Source organism: Schistocerca serialis, chromosome 5, assembly GCF_023864345.2.
Source record: "Schistocerca serialis cubense isolate TAMUIC-IGC-003099 chromosome 5, iqSchSeri2.2, whole genome shotgun sequence".
Taxonomy (NCBI): Eukaryota; Metazoa; Arthropoda; class Insecta; order Orthoptera; family Acrididae; genus Schistocerca; species Schistocerca serialis.
In genome coordinates, this window is record NC_064642.1 from 60,992,308 (window position 1) to 61,013,881 (window position 21,574).

At 45.7% G+C, this 21,574-nt stretch overlaps 1 protein-coding gene across 1 annotated transcript in view; it reads right to left on the reverse strand.

Moving 5' to 3' along the window:
- The window catches only part of LOC126480931 (uncharacterized), a 222,548-nt gene that overhangs the window by 112,902 nt on the left and 88,072 nt on the right, over window positions 1–21,574 (reverse strand). Inside the window, exon 2 of the mRNA XM_050104344.1 lies at window positions 19,740–20,012. Within this exon, the coding sequence (XP_049960301.1) occupies window positions 19,740–19,991 (252 nt within the window). The 5' untranslated portion in view covers window positions 19,992–20,012. The remainder of the gene's footprint in view (window positions 1–19,739; window positions 20,013–21,574) is intronic.

The window sequence follows — 21,574 nt, forward strand, 5'->3', positions numbered from 1 at the left end:
GGTAGAAGCCTACCTCATGGAAGATCAGTTGGGGTCCGAAAAAAATGGTGGAACATGAGAGGCAGTACTGACATTATGACTTATCTTAGAAGATAGGTTGAAGAAAGGCAAACCTGCGTTTATAGCTTTTGTATACTTAGAGAAAGCTTTTGGGCAATGTTGACTGGAATATACTCTTTGAAATCCTGAAGGTAGCAGGTACAGTATGCAGGAAGCGCAAGGTAATGTATACAGCTTGTATAGAAACCAGACGACAGTTATAAGAGTCGAAGAGCATGAGAGGGAAGCAATGATTGACAAGGGAGTGAGACAGGGCTGTAGCATCTCCCCGATGTTATTCAATTTGTACACTGAGCAAGCAGCAAAGGAACGCAGAGAAAAGTTTGGTGGGGGAATTAAAGCTCATGGAGAAGAAGTGAAAACTTTGAAGTTTGCTGATGACACTGAAATTCTGTCAGAAGCAACAAAGGATGTGGACGTGCAGGTGAACGGAATGGACAGTGTCTTGAAAGAACGATAAAAGATGAGCATTAACAAAAGCAAAATAGGGGTATGCAGAATGTAGTCAAATTAAATCAGGCGATGTAACTAATGAGGTCGTACTGAACAGAACTGCGGAGAAAAGAAATTTGTGGCATAATTTGACTAAAAGCACGTATCTGTTGATACGACACGTTCTGAGACGTCAAGGGATCACCAGTTAAGTACTGCAGGGGAGTGAGGGGGGTAAAATTGCAGAGAGAGACCTAGAGAAGAGTACATTAAGGAGGTTCAGATGGATGGGGGTTGCAGTAGTTATTCGGAGATGAAGAGTCTAGCACAGGACAGGGCAGCATCGAGAGCCGCATCAAACCAATCGTCGCAGTGAAGACAACGACGACAACAACAACAACAACGACAAAAACTAAGTGCTGCCATCGGGTTGCGCTCTCTTCCTTCTGTCATTCATCATCATCATACAAGACCACAATGTACACAGTTCTGCTGGAGTCAGCTGCACTTAACAGATACACTAACAGTTAACTCCCGTCCACCTTAGGAAGAGGGCCATCGTGAGCACAGGAAGAAGACGCCTTCCGATTATAGCAGGCGGCTGAAGCTACCACTGCGGACCTCCCAGCCGACAACGCCCGACGAGTATCAAGAGTGAAACGTCTGCAAGGGCCAAAAGACTGTCACAACACTGGCGTCTCGAGATTTAGATGACGCTCACCCTGACATTGCTTTAAACCAATCTCGGTGCTCTCCTGACAATGAGCTGTGGTTAGAAAAGAGGAGAAACGTATTAAATCTTAACAGCTACATTAACTTAGGACAAATTACATTGAGTGGAGGCTGGTATCAGCGTTGGGAAAATTTGAGAAGTAAATATACGAGGATGATCTGAAATAGTCCCGACGACTATAGAACGCAGCAGTAGGTATGTGGTTGTTCCCGGAGTTTGGACGAACTGTAAACAAACTCTGTGCAAGTCATTCTGTCCAGTAGTTGGCTGCAGGTAGCTGTCTGAATATGGTGCGAAACGTGAACTCGCTGAAATGGAGAGAATCGAGTACCGTGCAGTTTGACGCCAACCGAAATTCATCGAGGTTTATATGTGAATAAGGTGACTTCTCCTTCAATTTAGATAATGAAGAAACGGGTTCTCCTTCAATGTAGATCATGAAGAAATGGGTTGCCCAATTTAAATGCGGCCTTGGAGGTGTCCAAGTCGATACAGAGAAGAAACATGCGAAAAGTGCAACCACCATAAATTGGTGGTCTAGGGGTAGAGTCTTTGGTTACTAATCAAAACTTCCTCGGTCCCAGGTTCGAAACCGCCCACCGCTTACACTTTGGTTAATAATCAGAATCGGCGGCAGAAGACTTCCAGCATAAGAAGTCAACCTCATTCTGCCAAATGCCTTGTCAAACAGGTCGGAGGAGCGGACAAAGGTTCAGGGCACTCTCTTGTCCTTGGGATGAGATACCGCCCCCAAAAGGCTGAAGAATCAACAATGATCAACCGCATGAGGATGCAGAAGGCAACGGAAACCATTGCATTAAAGACACGTAACGTTTATCCACAGGATATGTGGCCTGTAATTGTCATGATAATCTCTCCATTAGCAAATTATTCCGGCATAGTCCCCCATTCGTATCTCCGGCAGGGGACTGCCAAGGGGGAGGTGATCATGACAAAAAGACTGAATAATCAACGAAAGGATAACGTTCTACGAGTCAGGGCGTGGACTGTCAGAAGCTTGAATGTGGTTGGGAAGCTAGAAAATCTGAAAACGGAAATGCAAAGACTCACCCTAGATACAGTAAGGGTCAGTGAAGTGAAGTGGAACTAAGTCAAAGATTTCTGGTCAGATGAGTATAGGGTAATATCAACAGCATCAGCAGAAAATGATATAACGGGAGTAGGATTGGTTATGAATAGAAAGGTAGGGCAAAGAGTGTGTTACAGTGAAAGTTTAGTGATATGGTTGTTCTTATCAGAATCCACAGCAAACCAACACCGACAACGATAGTTCAGGTATACATGCCGACGTCGCAAGCTGAAGATGAAGAGATAGAGAAAGTATGTGAGGATATTGAAAGGGTAATACAATACAAAAAGGAAGAAGAAAATCTAACAGTCTTGAGGGAATGGAATGCAGTTGTAGGTGAGGAAATAGAAGAAAATGTTACAGGAGGTTATGGGCTGAGGACAAAGAATGCGAGTGGGGAAAGACTAAATGAGTTCTGTAATAAATTGCAGCTGGTAATAGCGAATACTCTGTTCAAAAATCACAAGAAGAGGCGGCATACTTGGAAAAGAGCGGATGATACGGGAAGATTTTAGTTATATTATATCATGGTCAGACAGAGATTCCGAAATCAGGAAAGAGTAGGCTGAAGTTCAAGAGATTAGTCAAGAAGAATCAATACGCAAAGAAGGGAAATGCGGAAGAATTAAGGGATGACGAGGCACGCTTGAAGTTCCCGAAGGCTATAGGTACAGCAATAATGAATAGCTTAGTAGGCAGTACAGTTGAAGAAGAATGGACATATCTAAAAATGGTTACAGAAGTTGGAAGCAAAAACATGGTACAAAGAAGGCAACTGCGAAGAAAACACGGGTGAAAGAGGAAATACTTCCTTTGATCGATGAAAGAAGGAAGTACAAAAATGTTCAGGGAAATTCAGGAATACAGAAATAGAAGTCGCTGAGGAATGAACTCTACATCTACGTGATTATTCGGCTATTCACAATTAAGTGCCTGGCAGAGGGTTCAATGAACCACCTTCAAGCTGTCTCTCTACCGTTCCACTCTCGAACGGCGCGCTGGAAAAACAAGCATTTAATTTTTTCCGTGCAAGCCCTGATTTCTCATATTTTATCGTGATGATCATTTCTCCCTGTGTAGGTGGGTGCAAACAGAATGTTTTCGCAATCGGAGGAGAAAACTGGTGACTGAAATTTCATGAGAAGATCCCGTCGCAACGAAAAACGCCTTTGTTTTAATGAGTGCCACTTCAGTTCAGGTATCACGTCTGTGACACTATCCCCCTTTTTCGCGACAATACAAAACGAGCTGCCCTTCTTTGAACTTTTTAGATGTCATCCGTCGGTCTCATCTGATGCGGATCCCACACCGCACAGCAGTACTCCAGAATAGGCCGAACAAGCGTGGTGTAAACAGTTTTATTAGCAGACCTGTTGCACCCTGTAAGTGTTCTGCAATGAATCGCAGTCTTTGGTTTACTCTACCCACAATATTATCTATGTGATCGTTCCACGTTAGGTTATTTGTAATAAATAGGAAGTGCAGGGAAGCTAAGATGAATAGCTGCACGAAAAATCCGAAGAAATAGAAAAAGAAATGATCGTTCGAAGGACTGAATGAGCGTATATGAAAGTCAAAACGACTTTCGGTGACATTACAATCCGGCGTGGTAGCATTAACTGTGTAACGGGTTCAAATGGTTCAAATGGCTCTGAGCACTATGGGACTTAACATCTATGGTCATCAGTCCCCAAGAACTTAGAACTACTTAAACCTAACTAACCTAAGGACATCACACAACACCCAGTCATCACGAGGCAGAGAAAATCCCTGACCCCGCCGGGAATCGAACCCGGGAACCCGGGCGCGGGAAGCGAGAACGCTACCGCACGACCACGAGCTGCGGACAGTGTAACGGGAATTCCAGTGTTAAACCCAGAGGAGACAGCGGATAAGTGTAAAGAGTGCACTGGAGGCCTCTGGGAAGATTTGTCTGACGTGACAGAAGAAGAAACAGGAGTCGATTTGCAACTGATAGGGGATCCAGTATTAGAATCAGAATTTAGGAAAGCTTTGGAGGACTTAAGGTCAAATAAGGCAGAAGGGAAACTTCCTGGCAGATTAAAACTGTGTGCCCGACAGAGACTCGAACTCGGGATCTTTGCCTTTCGCGGGCAAGTGCTCTACCATCTGAGCTACCGAAGCACGACTCACGCCCGGTCCTCACAGCTTTACTTCTGCCAGTATCTCGTCTCCTACCTTCCAAACTTTACAGAAGCTCTCCTGCGAACCTGCAGAACTAGCACTCCTGAAAGAAAGGATACTGCGGAGACATGGCTTAGCCACAGCCTGAGGGATGTTTCCAGAATGAGATTTTCACTCTGCAGCGGAGTGTTCGCTGATATGAGCACTTTCCCGCGAGAGGCAAGTTCGAGTCTCGGTCGGGCAAACACTTTTAATCTGCCAGGAAGTTTCATATCAGCTCACACTCCGCTGCAGAGTGAAAATCTCATTCTGGAAACATCCCCCAGGCTGTGGCTAAGCCATGTCTCCGCAGTATCCTTTCTTTCAGGAGTGCTAGTTCTGCAGGTTCGCAGGAGAGCTTCTGTAAAGTTTGGAAGGTAGGAGACGAGATACTGGCAGAAGTAAAGCTGTGAGGACCGGGCGTGAGTCGTGCTGACCAGCAAGGAAGACTTTGTTTTGGGGAGAGATGGGAGTCGGGGAACACGAACCTGGGGAACAGAGAGAGTGTGCCAAAACTTCGTAGCGCCAATCCCTTAATTCTCCCTCTGCCAAGAAAAATTTTGCGAGCAACTCCACAAACGAATTTGCTTCTTCTTCTTCTTCTTCTTCTTCTTCTTCTTCTTCTACATATCAATTTTTGTCGAATATTTAAACCCATATCCGATAGAAAGTTTGAATACCGTGGTCCAGTTGTTTTACTTTTTTGAAGATAGTCAAATAGCAAAATTTCTTTTGCATACCAGGACACCTCCGCCATGACCCGCTGATATCAACTTCGCTTTCTTAGGAACTGAAAAGCCGACTCCTGTCCACTGTTTCGATTGTTGTTTGATTTCTGTGTAGTATGACTCATCCATTGTAACATTCTGACGCAGAAAATGGCGGTCTTTTATACACCGCCCATCTCAGACTAGCAGTTGTAACCTACGTCCTCGATTATCTGCTGGATGTATTCCAATCTCTGTCTTCCTCTACAGTTTTTGTCCTCTACAGCTCCCTCTAATAGCCATTCCATGTTGTCTTAACAGATGCCATATCATCCTGTCTCTTCTTCTTGTCAGTGTTATCCACAAATTTATTTCCTCTCCGATTCTGCGCAGAATCTCCTCGTTCCTTACCTTACCAGTACACCTAATTTTCAACATTCGCCTGTAGCACCACATCTCAAATGCTTCGATTCTCTTCTGCTCCGGTTTTCCCACAGTCCATGTTTCACTACCATACTGTGCTGTTCTCCAAACGTACATTCTCAGAAATTTCTTCCTCAAATTAAGGCCTCCTTGCTGTCCATCCTTGGTTATTTTACTGCTAGGTAGTAGAATCCCTTAATTTCATCTACTTCATGGCCATCAGTCCTAATGTTAAGTTCCTCGCTATTCTCATTTCTGTTACTTCTCATTACTTTCGTCTTTCTTCGATTTACTCTCAGTTGATATTCTGTACTCATTAGACTGTCAATTCCATTCAGCAGATCATGTAATTCATCAGCCGGCCCCTGTGGCAGAGCGGTTCTAGGCGCTTCAGTCTGGAACAGCGTGGCCGCTACGGTCGCAGGTTCGAATCCTGCCTCGGGCATGGATGTGTGTGATGTCCTTAGATTAGTTAGGTTTAAGTAGTTCTAAGTTCTAGAGGACTGATGACCTCAGATGTTAAGTCCCATAGTGCTCAGAGCCATTTGAACCATTTGTAATTCTTCTTCACTTTCACTCAGGACAGCAATGTCATCAGCGAATCGTATCATTGATATTCTTTCACCTTGAATTTTAATTCCATTCCTGAACCTTTCTTTTATTTCCATCATTGCTTCTTTGATGTACAGATTGAACAGTACGGGGAAAGAATGCATCCCTGTCTTACACCTTTTTTAATCCGAGCCCTTCGTTCTTGTTCGTCCGCTTTTATTATTCCCTCTTGACTCTTGTACGTATTGTATATTATCCGTCTCTCCCTATAGCTTACCCTATTTTTCACAGAATTTCGAACATCTTGCACAATTTTACATTGTCGAAAGTTTTTCCAGATCGACAAATCCTATGAACTAGTCTTGATTTTTCTTTAGTCTTCCTTTCATTATCAGCCGCAACGCCAGAATTGCCTCTCGGGTGCCTTTACCTTTTCTAAAGCCAAACTGACCGTCGTCTAGCACATCCTCAATTTTCTTTTCCATTCTTCTGTATATTATTGTTGACATCAAGTTGGATGCATGAGCTATTAAGCTGACTGTGCGAAAATTCTCGCACTTGTCAGCTCTTGCACTCTTCGAATTGTGTGGATCATATTTTTCCGAAAGTCAGATTAATATATTCTACACACCAAGGTGAACAGTCGTTTTGTTGTCACTTCCGCCAATGATTGTAGAAATTGTGATGAAATGTTATCAATCCCTTCTGCCTTCCAGAATGAGATTTTCACTCTGCAGCAGAGTGTGCGCTGATATGAAACTTCCTGGCAGATTAAAACTGTGTGTCCGACCGAGACTCGAACTCGGGACCTTTGCCTTTCGCGGGCAAGTGATCTACCATCTGAGCTACCGAAACACGACTCACGCCCGGTCCTCACAGCTTTACTTCTGCCAGTATCTCGTCTCCTACCTTCCAAACTTTACAGAAGCTCTCCTGCGAACCTGCAGAACTAGCACTCCTGAAAGAAGGGATACTGCGGAGACATGGCTTAGCCACAGCCTGGGGGATGTTTCCAGAATGAGATTTTCACTCTGCAGCGGAGTGTGCGCTGATATGAAACTTCTTGGCAGATTAAAACTGTGTGCCCGACCGAGACTCGAACTCGGGACCTTTGCCTTTCGCGGGCAAGTGCTCTACCATCTGAGCAGAATAAGTTCTTACTCATTTTACAACACAGGATACCAGGAACACCCTACATAGAGTACAGCATGGCACACACTAACATACAGCAACAAAAACGTATGCAGAATGGGAAACATACTGAAGAAACAAGGGCTACAAATACCATTCCGCACAAATAACACAGTACAGAAGAATCTAAGATCTAAGAATACCTCTGCAGACAAATTCTCCAAAGATGGAATATATCAGTTAACCTGCAGTTCATGCCAGTCGGTCTACATAGGCCAAACATGTAGAAATTTCAAAACGAGGTACTCCGAACGCTTCAGAGCCCTAAGAAGTGATAGTTCATATTCCACTTTTGCAAACCATCTAATACAAGTAAACCACCGCCCAAAAAACATGGAGACTGATCTTAAGATCCTCAGAGAAGCAACAATCTCTATCAAAAACGCAAAATAGAGGAGAACTACCACATACAAAAAGCAATAATACAGGGAAAGTGAGTCCTGAATGAAAATACAGCACTGTGCAACAAAACACTGTTTGGAACACTCAATGAACTATAAAAAGGTGACTCCCTACAAAAAGCATAACAGGAAAAAAAACTTCTGTTTTTTTGGTTCTCTCCCCCCCCCCCCTCTTTCCATCTCTCTCTGCCTCCCCCCCCCCCCTCTCTCTGTCACACACACACACACACACACACACACACAACATACACACACACACACACACACACACACACACACACACACATTCAAAATCAGCGCCATAACACACACAAGACGAAAGATGAACAAGTGAGCAACGACAATAACATGGCACATCTCGCTAAGTGTATTGCCAGAAGTGTCTGCTCAGATCACATTTCGCCACATTCTGTATAAGTGCTTGTGAGGTGAAGTAGTGAGCGGAAATTTATAAAGAACTTAGTGAAAGCAAAGCACTAAATTGTAGCTGATTGAGACACGAACCAGGGACACGAAACAGAACGGAAAATGCAAGTACAGAAACGTACATAACCTCTAACCTCGAAACAACTCTCCACAAATAGGCAATAATTTTCTTCATGGCTAGTTTGCAGATGACATGCTGTCAAAAAAACGACGAAAACGGGCACTAAAAAGGATGTATAATAATACAGTTCAATTAGCGATGTAATTTGAAGGTGAGTGTCCAAACAAAACGATGCAAACTGCAAATATTGTATTTCTTAAGCCTACAGTAGTTAAATTATTACAAATGTAATATTGTACTTTACAGAAAATAAAAATTTAACCCTCAGAAGATGACATATTGGTGTCAAAACATGTCTGGGGAAATGTAAAAATAAACTAATTGTGATTGCATAAGGCTGATTTCCAAAACAACCCAGTTTTTAAGTTCTTACTTTCACTAGCAGGCCGAGAACTTTCCAGACCATCCTGGCAGCTGGCTGGGTGAGGTGTTCATTGTTGCAACACTGCCGATAAGATGCACTTTATACCTTCACCACACATTTCTTACGCTGCGAAACACATCAGTACTCCGTAAGAATCTCTCGCCTGTATCGGTGGGACGAACACAGTAAACTTACTTCGCGCAATACGGCAATGGAACGTAGGAACCGCACCGTCCGAAATTTTACCGTCGGCTACTTGTCTGGCCTCTGCGGTCGCACGGAATGAACACACACTGCGGCCGCCTCTAAGGGTCAGCCATCACGTATCGGTGCAGGAATCGCCACGGAGCTGCCGGCCGCTTACCCTGTGCGTGGACGCCGTCCTGGCCGCTAGAGCCTTGTTGCACATCACGTGGTACGTGGCGCGCACTGGCGGGCTGCTGCCGCCGCTCCCGGCTTTTCTGTTCTTTGGGGGAGCGAAGTGGAGCGCGCGCCGCGGCCGAATGCCAACTCGCGGGCTGCCAGCTCCCCGGCCTCTGTCCTGCCGTGACCTACGCCAATCGACCTGGACGGGGAACGGAATACCTCATGAGCCAAGTGCATTTCTCCTTTCCTCAAATCGGGGGAGAGAAGCCGTGAAATCTGGGGCTCTGTCCTCAGAGATGGCACCCAGTTGTGGTCTCACGTCGACGTGTCCGTTCCGCGCTGTCACTCTCTTTCAGCTCAGCGGTTTTCGAACTGTGCGTCGCGGCCCCCGGGGGCGTCGGGATGTCACAGTAGGGGCGTCGCGGTGCTTCCATAAACATAATTTGGTTTATTTGCTTTCTGAGTAAAGCAACAGCGTGAGCGCTAATAGTGATGTCCGGCGGTCTGGCATGTACGAGGTATCTCCAGAAAGTAAGTACCGTTTTGGAAAAGGACATACAAAAACATTTTTCAGGCCAAAATTTATTTCTGCAAGAAAGAGCATTTCTTAAACCATTTTTCTACATAGTTGCCACCATTTTCCACATATTTGTCATAACGGGAAATCAACTTTTCTATGCCCTCTTCGCAGAAAGATGCCACCAGTGAGACATCGTTTTCTGCATCGTCATCGCTGTGAAAGCGCCTTCCTCCAAAATCACGCTTCGAGTTCGAACACAAGCGCTAGTGAGCGGAAATTGAAATTCATCGCAACAAATAGCTTAAATTTTCGCAAATTTTGTTCCCGTTGGGTTCCGAAAATGCTTTTACGGATAGCCATAAAAAGAAGCGGCTTGGCAGTCATACGACATTTCTTACTCGATACAGTGTGTAATGTAGCAAGTTATTCCGTGTTATCATAGGTGCAGTAAAGTGAGGCCTCTGGTCCAGTAGCTGCAGGAGATTCGTTCGTTTCTTTGCTGTAGTACGAACGCAGCTGACGCACCTGCATCAGATGCTGCCTGCCAGTAGAATGCTACGAATTTTTAAACTCCCTATGAATCTAAATAAGCTACGTAAGTTACTCTCCAGTTTTATTGAAACATCACACATTGCTTTTTGTTATTGTTAAAATGTTACTATTCAAATTTCATTTCGTTATTTGTCATAGTTCGAAGAAAATCACGAAAAATCATTCAGCTATTTCAGAATTGATCTAGTAATGCCAATAGACTAACTTTCAATATCGTATGGAGCTATTACGTGAAGTTTAGCTCGTAAAATCAATTACATAGAATCCTTAATTGTATAACATTTGTAATTTTTATTTGACGTAGTACTGGAACCTTTTAAAATGAATATGCAGTTTTGTTTTGTTATGTGAGAGCACGGGAGTGACTGAGCGAGTGAACGAGGAAGATGCGAATATTGGAAATGTTTTATTTTGTGAATATCTTTGTAGAATTCAAACTGTGGGAAACATTCTGGGGGAGAAACACGAGTCTTGTGACATATGTATATATATTCACTTATGAAATTTGTTATTAACAATCTGAACGAATTCAAAAGTAGTAGCAGTGTACATGGCTACAACACTAGGAGAAAGGATGATCTTCACTACTCAAGGTTAAATCTAACTTTGGCTCAGAAGGGGGTAAATAATGCTGCCACTAAAGTCTCTGGCCACTTACCTAATAGCAGCAAAAGTCTGGCAGATAGCCATATAGCATTTAAAAGGAAATTAAAAGAATTTCTTAATGGCAACTCCTTCTACTCCCAGCCCCCACCAAAAACAAAAAACAAAAATTAAAAATATTAAGTGTCATGTAATATTTTGTGTAATGTAATATCTTGTATAGACACCTTTTATTAACCTGACACGTTCCACATAATTACGAAGTGTCGTATTCATGATCTATGGAACAAGTACTAATCTAATCTGGTCTAATCTAAACCCGATGAAAGCACACATTTTTTCTGTCCTACACACATAAAGGGTTTGCTAGCTGTCTCCGAAAGACTTCGAGTCCAGTCAATCCCCTGCCACGCTTTCAGACCTACGCAGGTGCCCTATATTTAATGTACTCGCTAGTCTCCACCTGCTACGTGTCCCGGCACTACTGGAATACTCATCAGTCCATGCGGGTTGCCGCGGCAGTACTTGTAACAGGCAGTTCTTACACTGCAGAGACCGCCCCTGGTAGCTGAGTGATCAGCGCGACGGAATGTCACACCTAACGGCCCGGGTTCGATGCCCGGCTGGGTCGGAGATTTTCTCCGCTCATTGACTGGGTGTTGTGTTGTCCTTATCATCATCATTTCATCCCCATCAACACCCAAGTCGCCGAACTGGGGTCAACTCGAAAGACTTGCAGCAGGTGAACGGTCTACCCGACGGGAGGTCCTGGTCCTAGCCACACGGCATTTACTGCAGAGACGAAACGCTGCGTCCACGGCCCACCGCCACACTTATTGCCGCCTTCTGGCGTCGCTGGAACGTGACGCAGAACGGAAAACGTGTAAGCAAAGCAGAAGCGAATTGGGAGTCACTCTAGCGACGATACGGGCCGCAAATTGTGAAATCCACTGACGTACGCGACAGTGACACGGGGCAGATTGTTGTCAGGCGCCTGGAACCCGAGGAAACGGCACAGACGATCTGCTTCTGGCGAGCTACTGTCGTTAGCATCCGTGGAAATTGGCCGTAGGGCGGTGGAACTGCGAGCAGGCGACGAGGTGCTGGACGTCCGCGACCCGTCACACAGCGTAGGGGTGGAGGTCGCGGTTTCCACACTCTATAGAGCAGCGCTGACGACGGGGTACGGCGCTGGTTCAGCGAACGTTGATGAACATGGGGCTCAGCAGCAGACATCCCCTGCGTATTCCCACGTTGACCCAGCCACGCCGTGACTGCAGCGGACACGGAGTCATCGACATTGGAAAGTGGATCGATGTAGATGTGTCGACCGGTCCGCGGAATCACGTTTCTTGTTACACCAGGTCGACAGTCGTGCCAGGAAACGTCGCCATCAGGGCGAACCGCTGCTCGAAACGTCCACCGCTATTCGAGCGCAGGCTGTTGGGAGTAGTGTTACGCCGTGGGAAACATTCACCTGGGCTTTCATGGGACCTGTGGCAGTAATCGCAGCGTACCATCTGAATCCCTTCACGCTCGATGTCTTCCCAATGGGGATGCTATCTTCCAACTTGATAACTGCCCGTGTCACAAGGCACATAGCGTCGTGCTACAGTGGTTTGAGGAAGATGGCTTGCACGCACGTTGATGACTTGGCCCCCTACTCGCCTGGTCTGAACCCGATGAAACAAATGACGGACGCTATCGGGCGCCAGCAAACCATCGGTCCGCAATTTTTCGGAACTGCGTCACCTGTACGTATACATGCGGGCCACATATCTCCGTAAACCTAGCAAGCAACTCGCGAACACATAACACGAAGAGTAGCTGGTGTACTGGAGTGGATAGCCGTGCGGAGTAGCCGCGCCGTCAAAGACGCCATGTCACTGACTGCGCAGCCCCTCCCGCATGAGGTTCGAGTCCTCCCTCGGGAATGGGTGTGTGTGTTGTTCTTAGCATAGGTTAGTTTAAGTTACTTTAAGTAGTGTGTAAGCCTAGGGACCGTTGACCTCTGCAGTTTGGGCCCTTAACTCACAAACATTTGAAAATTTAGGGGGGCGGATAGACACGTCTGTCAAGCATGTGGTCGTAATGTTTTGCCTCATTGGTGTATAATACCACTGTACTAACAAACATACTAACAAAGATGAACATCAACAAAAGCAAAACGAGGATAATGGAATGTAGTCGAATTAAGTCGGGTGATGCTGAGGGAATTAGATTAGGAAATGACACACTTTACGTAGTAAAGGAGTTTTGCTATTTGAGGAGCAAAATAACTGATGATGGTCGAAGCAGAGAGGATATAAAATGTAGACTGGCAATGGCAAGGAAAGCGTTTCTGAAGAAGAGAAATTTGTTAACATCAAGTATAGATTTAAGTGTCAGGAAGTCGTTTCTGCCCGCATCTCGTGGTCGTGCGGTAGCGTTCTCGCTCCCACGCCCGGGTTCCCGGGTTCGATTCCCGGCGGGATCAGGGATTTTCTCTGCCTCGTGATGGCTGGGTGTTGTGTGATGTCCTTAGGTTAGTTAGGCTTAACTAGTTCTAAGTTCTAGGGGACTGATGACCATAGATGTTAAGTCCCATAGTGCTCAGAACCATTTTTTTGAAGTCGTTTCTGAAAGTATTTGTATGGAGTGTAGCCATGTATGGAAGTGAAACGTGGACGATAAATAGTTTGGACAAAAAGAGAATAGAAGCTTTCGAAATGCGGTGCTACAGAAGAATGCTGAAGATTAGATGGGTAGATCACATAACTAATGAGGAGGTATTGAATTGAATTGGGGAGGAGTTTGTGGCACAACTTGACAAGAAGAAGGGACCGGTTGGTAGGACATGTTCTGAGGCATCAAGGGATCACAAATTCAGCATTGGAGGGCAGCGTTGAGGGTAAAAATCGTAGAGGGAGATCAAGAGATGAATACACTAAGCAGATTCAGAAGGATGTAGGTTGCAATAAGTACTGGGAGATGAAGAAGCTTGCACAGGATAGAGTAGCATGGAGGGCTGCATCAAACCAGTCTCAGGACTGAAGACCACAACAACAACAACAGCAACAACAACAACAAACAAATACGTGCAGATAAAACTAAAATTGAAAAAGTAACACATGGCACAGGCAGGAGGCGTTACGAAGTTGAACAGCTGTGTCAATTGAGGACCATCGTTCTGGATCTTTTGCAGAGTCATGCAAATCTTCAGAAGGAACTTACTCCCTAATTTCTGCCATAAGTGGAAGTGTTCGTGTTGCCCGGCCTGTCGACGGTTACACATTTCTTAGTACCGTTCCTCAGTTTCAAACAAATATTGCAGGTATGGGTAACGATCTCTGCTGACTGAGATGCACCATGTCCTGGCTTTTGTCAAAGTATTTCAGTTTTAACGTTCCCCTGATGTAACAGAATCTAGCATGAATTCTTCATCGTTTTGTAGCTCCGTCCACTCAAGTTCCCACTCGTTTGCTTTCCTGTGTTTTAAGTTGCTCTTCCCGTGACTCCGCAAACTGTAATTTTATGAAACCTGTATACGTCTGGTCGACGTATCCATTACGACGCAGCCATGCTTTTGCAGCCTTCTATCGAATGGCCATACTTGGAGTGTCAGAAACAGCATCAGAAATGTAGGTTTCAAACTCCCGGAGACTCACAACAATACATTTCATTGCACTCGTCTCAGGATGGGCCTGTAGTTTTTCAGCGACAATCGGTATGGTAATTCACTCGCTCCGCTTACACACACACACACACACACACACACACACACACACACACACTGCCTTCTACTCATTAATAATACGTGCAAACAAACAAATACGTATCGATGATATTTAAATATAGAATAACACATATCACTGGCAAAAGGTCACGCAAGTAAGTCACGGAGATTTTTCAAACTCAGCTTGTAGTTGTGTCCACTGACAACCATAACTTTCGGTGAATTAGCAAGTTATACAAATCTTCTAAAAGAATTTGCTGCCTGACATATATCATACGGGACAAACTAATATTACGTGCTCTGGAATCCCAGCCTGTAGTCAGTCACGTATTACGCAATGCTATGTAGTAATTTCGAATTGAGACTTAGATACAATCTTTGAAACTGTAAAGGTAACAGAGATAAAACACAGACGGCCAAATGTTATCTACATTTTATCCAGGGTCCTACTACAGAAGACATGAAAGCCAGGGAATACTTGAGGATCGAGTGAGATACACTTGTAGCGTAACCCCGATGTTATTAAACATGTATGCTGAGAAAGCACTAAAGGAAAGGAAAGAAAAATTTGCAAACAGAATTAAAGTTCAGGGAGAAGGAATAAAAACATTGCGGCTTGCGACTAAAACTAAGATTCTCCTAGAGACGGCAAAGGACTCGGAAGATCAGTTGGACGGAATGGACAGTGTCTTGGAAAGAGGATATAAGCAAGCAAGACAAGAATAGTGGAATGTAGTCGAATTGCATCAGCCGATGCCGAGCGAATTAGATCAGGGAACGAGACACGGAAAGTAGTAGATGAGTTTTGCTATTTGGGGAGTAAAAAACTGATGACGGCCGATGTGGAAAGGATATAAAATGCACACTGGCAGTAGCAAGGAAAGCACTTCTAAAACAGAGGAATTTGTTAACATCAAATACAAATTCAGTGTTACGAGTCTTTTATGAAGGTGTAGTCTCATACGGAAGTGAAACGTGGACGATAAACAATTCAGACAAGAAGAGAATAGAAGTTCCATTTATGGATGTCCATGTTATTGCATGGACGAGGGACTTCAACTCATCTGCATCTACATGGATACTCTGCAAATCACATTTAAGAGCCTGGCAGAGGATTCATCGAACCACCTTCACAATTTTCTATTATTCCAATCTCGTATAGCGCGCGGAAACAATGAACACCTATATCTTTCCGAACGAGCTCTGCTTTCCATTATTTTATCGTGGTGATCGTTCCGCCCTATGTGGGTCGGTGTCAACAAAATATTTTCGCATTCGGAGGAGAAAGTTGGTGATTGGAATTTCTTGAGAAGATTCCGTCGCAACGAAATACGCCTTTTTTAAATGATGTCCAGCCCAAATCCAGTGTCATTTCTGTGACACTCTCTCCCATATTTCGCGATAATACAAAACGTGCTGCCTTTCTTTCAACTTTTTCCATGTACTCTGTCAGTCCTATCTGCTAAGGATCACACACCGCGCAGCAGTACTCTAGGACGGACAAGCGTAGTGTAGGCAGTCTCCTTACTAGGTCTGTTACATTTTCTAAGTGTCCTGCCAATAAAACGCAGCCTTTGGTTAGCCTTCCCCACAACAATTTCTACGTGTTCCTTCCAATTTAAGTTGTTTGTAATTGTAATACCTAAGTATTTCATTGAATTTACGGCTTTTAGATTAGACTGATTTATCGTGTAACCGAAGTTTAACGAGTTCCTTCTAGCACTCATGTGGATGATCTCACACTTGTCGTTATTAAGGGTCAAATACCATTTTTCACACCATTCAGATATTTCTTCTAAATCGTTTTGCAGTTTGTTTTGATCTTCTGATGACTTTATTAGTGGATAAACGGCAGCGTCATCTGCAAACAACGTAAGACGGCTGCTCAGGTTGTCCCCCAAATCGTTTATATAGATAAGGAACAGCAAAGAGCCTATAACACTACCTTGGGGAACGCCGGGAATGACTTCTGTTTTACTCGATGACTTTCCGTCAATTACTACGAACTGTGACCTCTCTGACGGGAATATAATAATATATAATATAATAATGCATAATATATAAGAGAGAAAGTGTCACCAAAGCTGTATCTTGACAATGTCTTCGTTCTATCACACGAATGGTTTCGGCGGCACATTACCGCCATCCTCAGGTCCCTCCACTGCCAAAGGAGTGATTCTCGGCGCAGTGGAGTATAGACTCTTGATGAAAGCTTGCCCATGCATGCTAGTAACAAGGATTCCACAGTAAATGCGCCAAGAAAATACTCTTTTGGCAGTGGTGGGGCCCGAGGATGGCGGTAGTGTGCCGCCGAAAATAGTCCTGAGATAGAATAAATACATTCTCAAGATACAGCTGTGGTGGTACTTTTTCTCATAGAGAACAGAAGCTTTTGAAATGTGATGTCACAGAAGAATACTGAAGATTAGGTTGGTAGGTCGAGTAGCTAATGGGGAGGTACTGAAAGAAATTGGGGACAAAAGAAGTTTATGTGCAGCCGACTAAAAGAAGGGACCGGTTGCTAGGGTACATCCTGAAGTATCGACGAATCGTCCGTTAGGTAGTGGACGAAAGTAAGAGGTGGCGAGGGGGGGGGGGGGGGCTAACTCTTGTGGAGGAAGACCAAGACACAAGTATGTTGTGTGATTCTTCAATTTCTCCAGGCATATTTCAAGACGAAATAAATCTCAGGTGAACAGCCTGGTATGAGTGTGCACAGGACACAATATTTCGGCAATCGACCACGTTGCCATCATCAGGTTCGCTGATGTACTGAACGGGGGGTCGGCGCCGTGTATATGGCTCTACATCCCACACCTGCAGCACCGGCGGAAACTGAGGATGAACCTCAGGAGGAGGTGGCCTTGGTTATTATTCCGTTTTGTGGGGCCTTATCCGGAAAAATTGGACGCATTTTACGCAAACAGCAAGTGAAAACCATCTTCCGTCCTCCAAGCAAAACCAAGAACCTTCTTGGTAATGTCAGGGACAACCTTGGTCTACGTAAATCAAGGGTTTATCAGATACCTTGCCAATGCGGTAGTTTATACATAGGGCAGACCATTCGTACCATTGAGGACCGATGCCGAGAACATAAACGGCACACTAGACTGCAACAGCCCAATAAGTCGGCAATCGACGAGCATTGCCTGTCGGAACTCCACAGCATGGAATACGACCAAACCAAAGTCCTGACACAGACTTCCAAATACTGGGACTGTGTCATCAAAGAAGCCATAGAGATCAGAGTAAGGGAGCCACAACTAAATCGTGGCAGCGGTTACATCCTTAGCAAGGCGTGCGAACCCGCGATCACTCGGATTAAGAAGAAAAGGGATATTTCACAGAGTGTACCGACTTCGGGGGAGGAGGGAAGAATAACGAGAGCGATGCCGGCAGACCCTTCTGAAGGAGAGGACCTAGGACGCAGCGCCCAGACGGCGGGAGAACGGACGCTGTACCTGGACCGCACCGACTCATAGGAAGCGCCTGAGGGAGGAGCGGGAGGGGGATTGTCCTATACAGGGTCTTACAAAAAGGTACGGCCAAACTTTCAGGAAACATTCCTCACACACAAAGAAAGAAAATATGTTATGTGGACATGTGTCCGGAAACGTTTACTTTCCGTGTAAGAGCTCATTTTATTACTTCTCTTCAAATCACATTAATCATGGAATGGAAACACACACCAACAGAACGTACCAGCGTGACTTCAAACACTTTGTTACAGGAAATGTTCAAAATGTCCTCCTTTAGCGAGGATACACGCATCCACCCTCCGTCGCATCGAATCCCTGATGAGCTGATGCAGGCCTGGAGAATGGCGTATTGTATCACAGCCGTCCACAATACGAGCACGAAGAGTCTCTACATTTGGTACCGGGGTTGCGTCGTCAAGAGCTTTCAAATGCCCCCATAAATGAAAGTCAAGAGGATTGAGGTCACGAGAGCGTGGAGGCCATGGAATTGGTCCGCCTCTACCAATCCATCGGTCACCGAATCTGTTGTTGAGAAGTGTACGAACACTTCGACTGAAATGTGCAGGAGCTCCATCGTGCATGAACCACGTGTTGTGTCGTACTTGTAAAGGCACATGTTCTAGCAGCACAGGTAGAGTATCCCGTATGAAATCATGATAACGTGCTCCATTGAGCGTAGGTGGAAGAACATGGGGCCGAATCAAGACATCACCAACAATGCCTGCCCAAACCACAGAAAATCTGTGTTGATGACGTGATTGCTCAATTGCGTGCGGATTCTCTCGTCAGCCCACACATGCTGATTGTGAAATTTTACAATTTGATCACGTTGGAATGAAGCCTCATCCGTAAAGAGAACATTTGCACTGCAATGAGGATTGACACATTGTTGGATGAACCATTCGCAGAAGTGTACCCGTGGAGGCCAATCAGCTGCTGATAGTGCCTGCACACGCTGTATATGGTACGGAAACGACTGGTTCTCCCGTAGCACTCTCCATACAGTGACGCGGTCAACGTTACCTTGTACAGCAGCAACTTCTCTGACGCTGACGTTAGGGTTATCGTCATCTGCACGAAGAATTGCCTCGTCCATTGCAGGTGTCGTCGTCGTTCTAGGTCTTCCCCAGTCGCGAGTCATAGGCTGGAATGTTCCGTGCTCCCTAAGACGCCGATCAATTGCTTCGAACGTCTTCCTGTCGGGACAACTTCGTTCTGGAAATCTGTCTCGATACAAACGTACCGTGCCACGTATATTGCCCCGTGCTAATCCATTCGTCAAATGGGCATCTCCCAACTCCGCATTTGTAAACATTTCACTGACTGCAAAACCACGTTCGTGATGAACACTAACCTGTTGATGCTACATACTGATGTGGTTGATGCTAGCACTGTAGAGCAATGAGTCGCATGTCAACACAAGCACCGTAGTCAACATTACCTTCCTTCAATTGGGCCAACTGGCGGTGAATCGAGGAAGTACAGTACATACTGACGAAACTAAAATGAGCTCTAACATGGAAATTAAGCGTTTCCGGACACATGTCCACGTAACATCTTTTCTTTATTTGTGTGTGAGGAGAGTTTCCTGAAAGTTTGGCCGTACCTTTTTGTAACACGCTGTATATACATGGCGCCGGCCCACCGCCGGTCAGTACATCAGCGCACCTGATGACGGCAACGTGGTCGATTGCCGAAATATTGTGCCCTATGCACACTCATACCAGGCTGTTCACCCGGGATTTATTTCGCCACACGAATGTTGACATGAACGTCCGCTGGCGAGGCCAGAGTACAGGAGAAGAGAAGAGACTGCCCACCTGGTCTCGGCGGCCGCTGATGGTGCCCCCGCCGCTCAGGATGGCGCCGTTGTCGGTGAGCCTGAGGCGGCGGCCGGGCTCCCGCTCGGGCAGCACCTTGGCCACGCCGGGCCCCAGCGCCGACAGCCCGGGCGGCCGGCCGCGGCCCTCCCGCGGGTACGAGTTGGCCCACGACTGCTGCGGCGCCGGCGGCTGCTGCTGCCGCGACAACTGCTGCTGCTGCTGCTGCCACTGCGACGACGAGTTGCCCATCGCGGCGCAGCACGCTCATTCCTGCAACAGCCGAAGTGCTTGTCAGCCCTTCCACAGGGGCTCTCCAGCCAAACTTCCTTGTACCCATTTCAGGACGTTTACACATCCTGTAAAAAAAAATAAAAATAAAAAATAAAAAAAAATAAAAAAAAAAAAAAGAAATACTGCGAAGCACCAGAACAAGTGATCGGATGTCATGAACATTTTCCTATAGGTACACACCATTCGCAGGTATCTAAATACACTACTGGCCATTAAAATTGCTACACCACGAAGATGACGTGCTACAGACGCGAAATTTAACTGACAGGAAGAAGATGCTGCGATATCGAAATCATTAACTTTTCAGAGCATTCACACAAGGTTGGCACCGGTGGCGACACCTACAACGTGCTGACATGAGGAAAGTTTCCAACCCGTTTCTCATACAAAAACAGCAGTTGACCGGCGTTGCCTAGTCAAACGTTGTTGTGATGCCTCGTGTAACCAGGAGAAATGCGTACCATCACGTTTCCGACTTTGATAAAGGTCGGCTTGTACCATATGGCGATTGCGGTTTATCGTGTCGCGACATTCCTGCTCGCATTGGTCGAGATCCAATGACTGTTAGCAGAATATGGCATCGGTGGGTTCAGGAGGGTAATACGGAACGCCCTGCTGGATCCCAACGGCCTCGTATCACTAGCAGTCGAGATGACAGGCGTCTTATCCGCACGGCTGTAACGGATCGTGCAGCCACGTCTCGATCCCTGAGTCAATAGATGGGGACGTTTGCAAGACAACAACCATCTGCACCAACAGTTCTACGACGTTTACAGCAGCATGGACTATCAGCTCGGAGACTATGGCTGCGATTACCTTTGACGCTCCATCACAGACAGGAGCGCCTGCGATGGTGTACTCGACGACGAACCTGGGTGCACGAATGGCAAAACGTCATTTTTTCGGATGAAACCAGGTTCTGTTTACAGCATTATGACGGTCGCATCCGTGATTAGCTTCATCGCCGTGAACGCACATTGGAAGCGTATATTCGTCATCGCCATACTGGCGTATCACCCGGCGTGATGGTATGGGGTGCCATTGGTTACACGTCTCGGTCACCTCTTGTTCCCACTGACGGCACTTTGAACAGTGGACGTTACATTTCAGATGTGTTATGACCCGTGGCTCTACCCTTCATTCGATCCCTGCGAAAGCCTACATTTCAGCAGGATAATGCACGACCGCATGTTCCAGGTCCTGTACTGGCCTTTCTGGATACAGAAAATGTTCGACTGCTGATCTGGCCAGCACATTCTCCATATCTCTCACCAATTGAAAACGTCTGGTCGATGGTGGCCGAGCAACTGGCTCGTCACAATACGCCAGTCACTACTCTTGATGAATTCTGGTATCGCGTTGAAGCTCCATGGGCAACTGTACCTGTACACGCCATCCAAGCTCTGTTTGACTCAATGCTCAGGCGTGTCAAGACCGTTATTACGGCCAGAGGTGGTTCTTCTGGGTACTGATATCTCAGGATCTATGCACCTAAATCGCGTGAAAATGTATAATATATTTGTCCAATGAATACCCGTTTA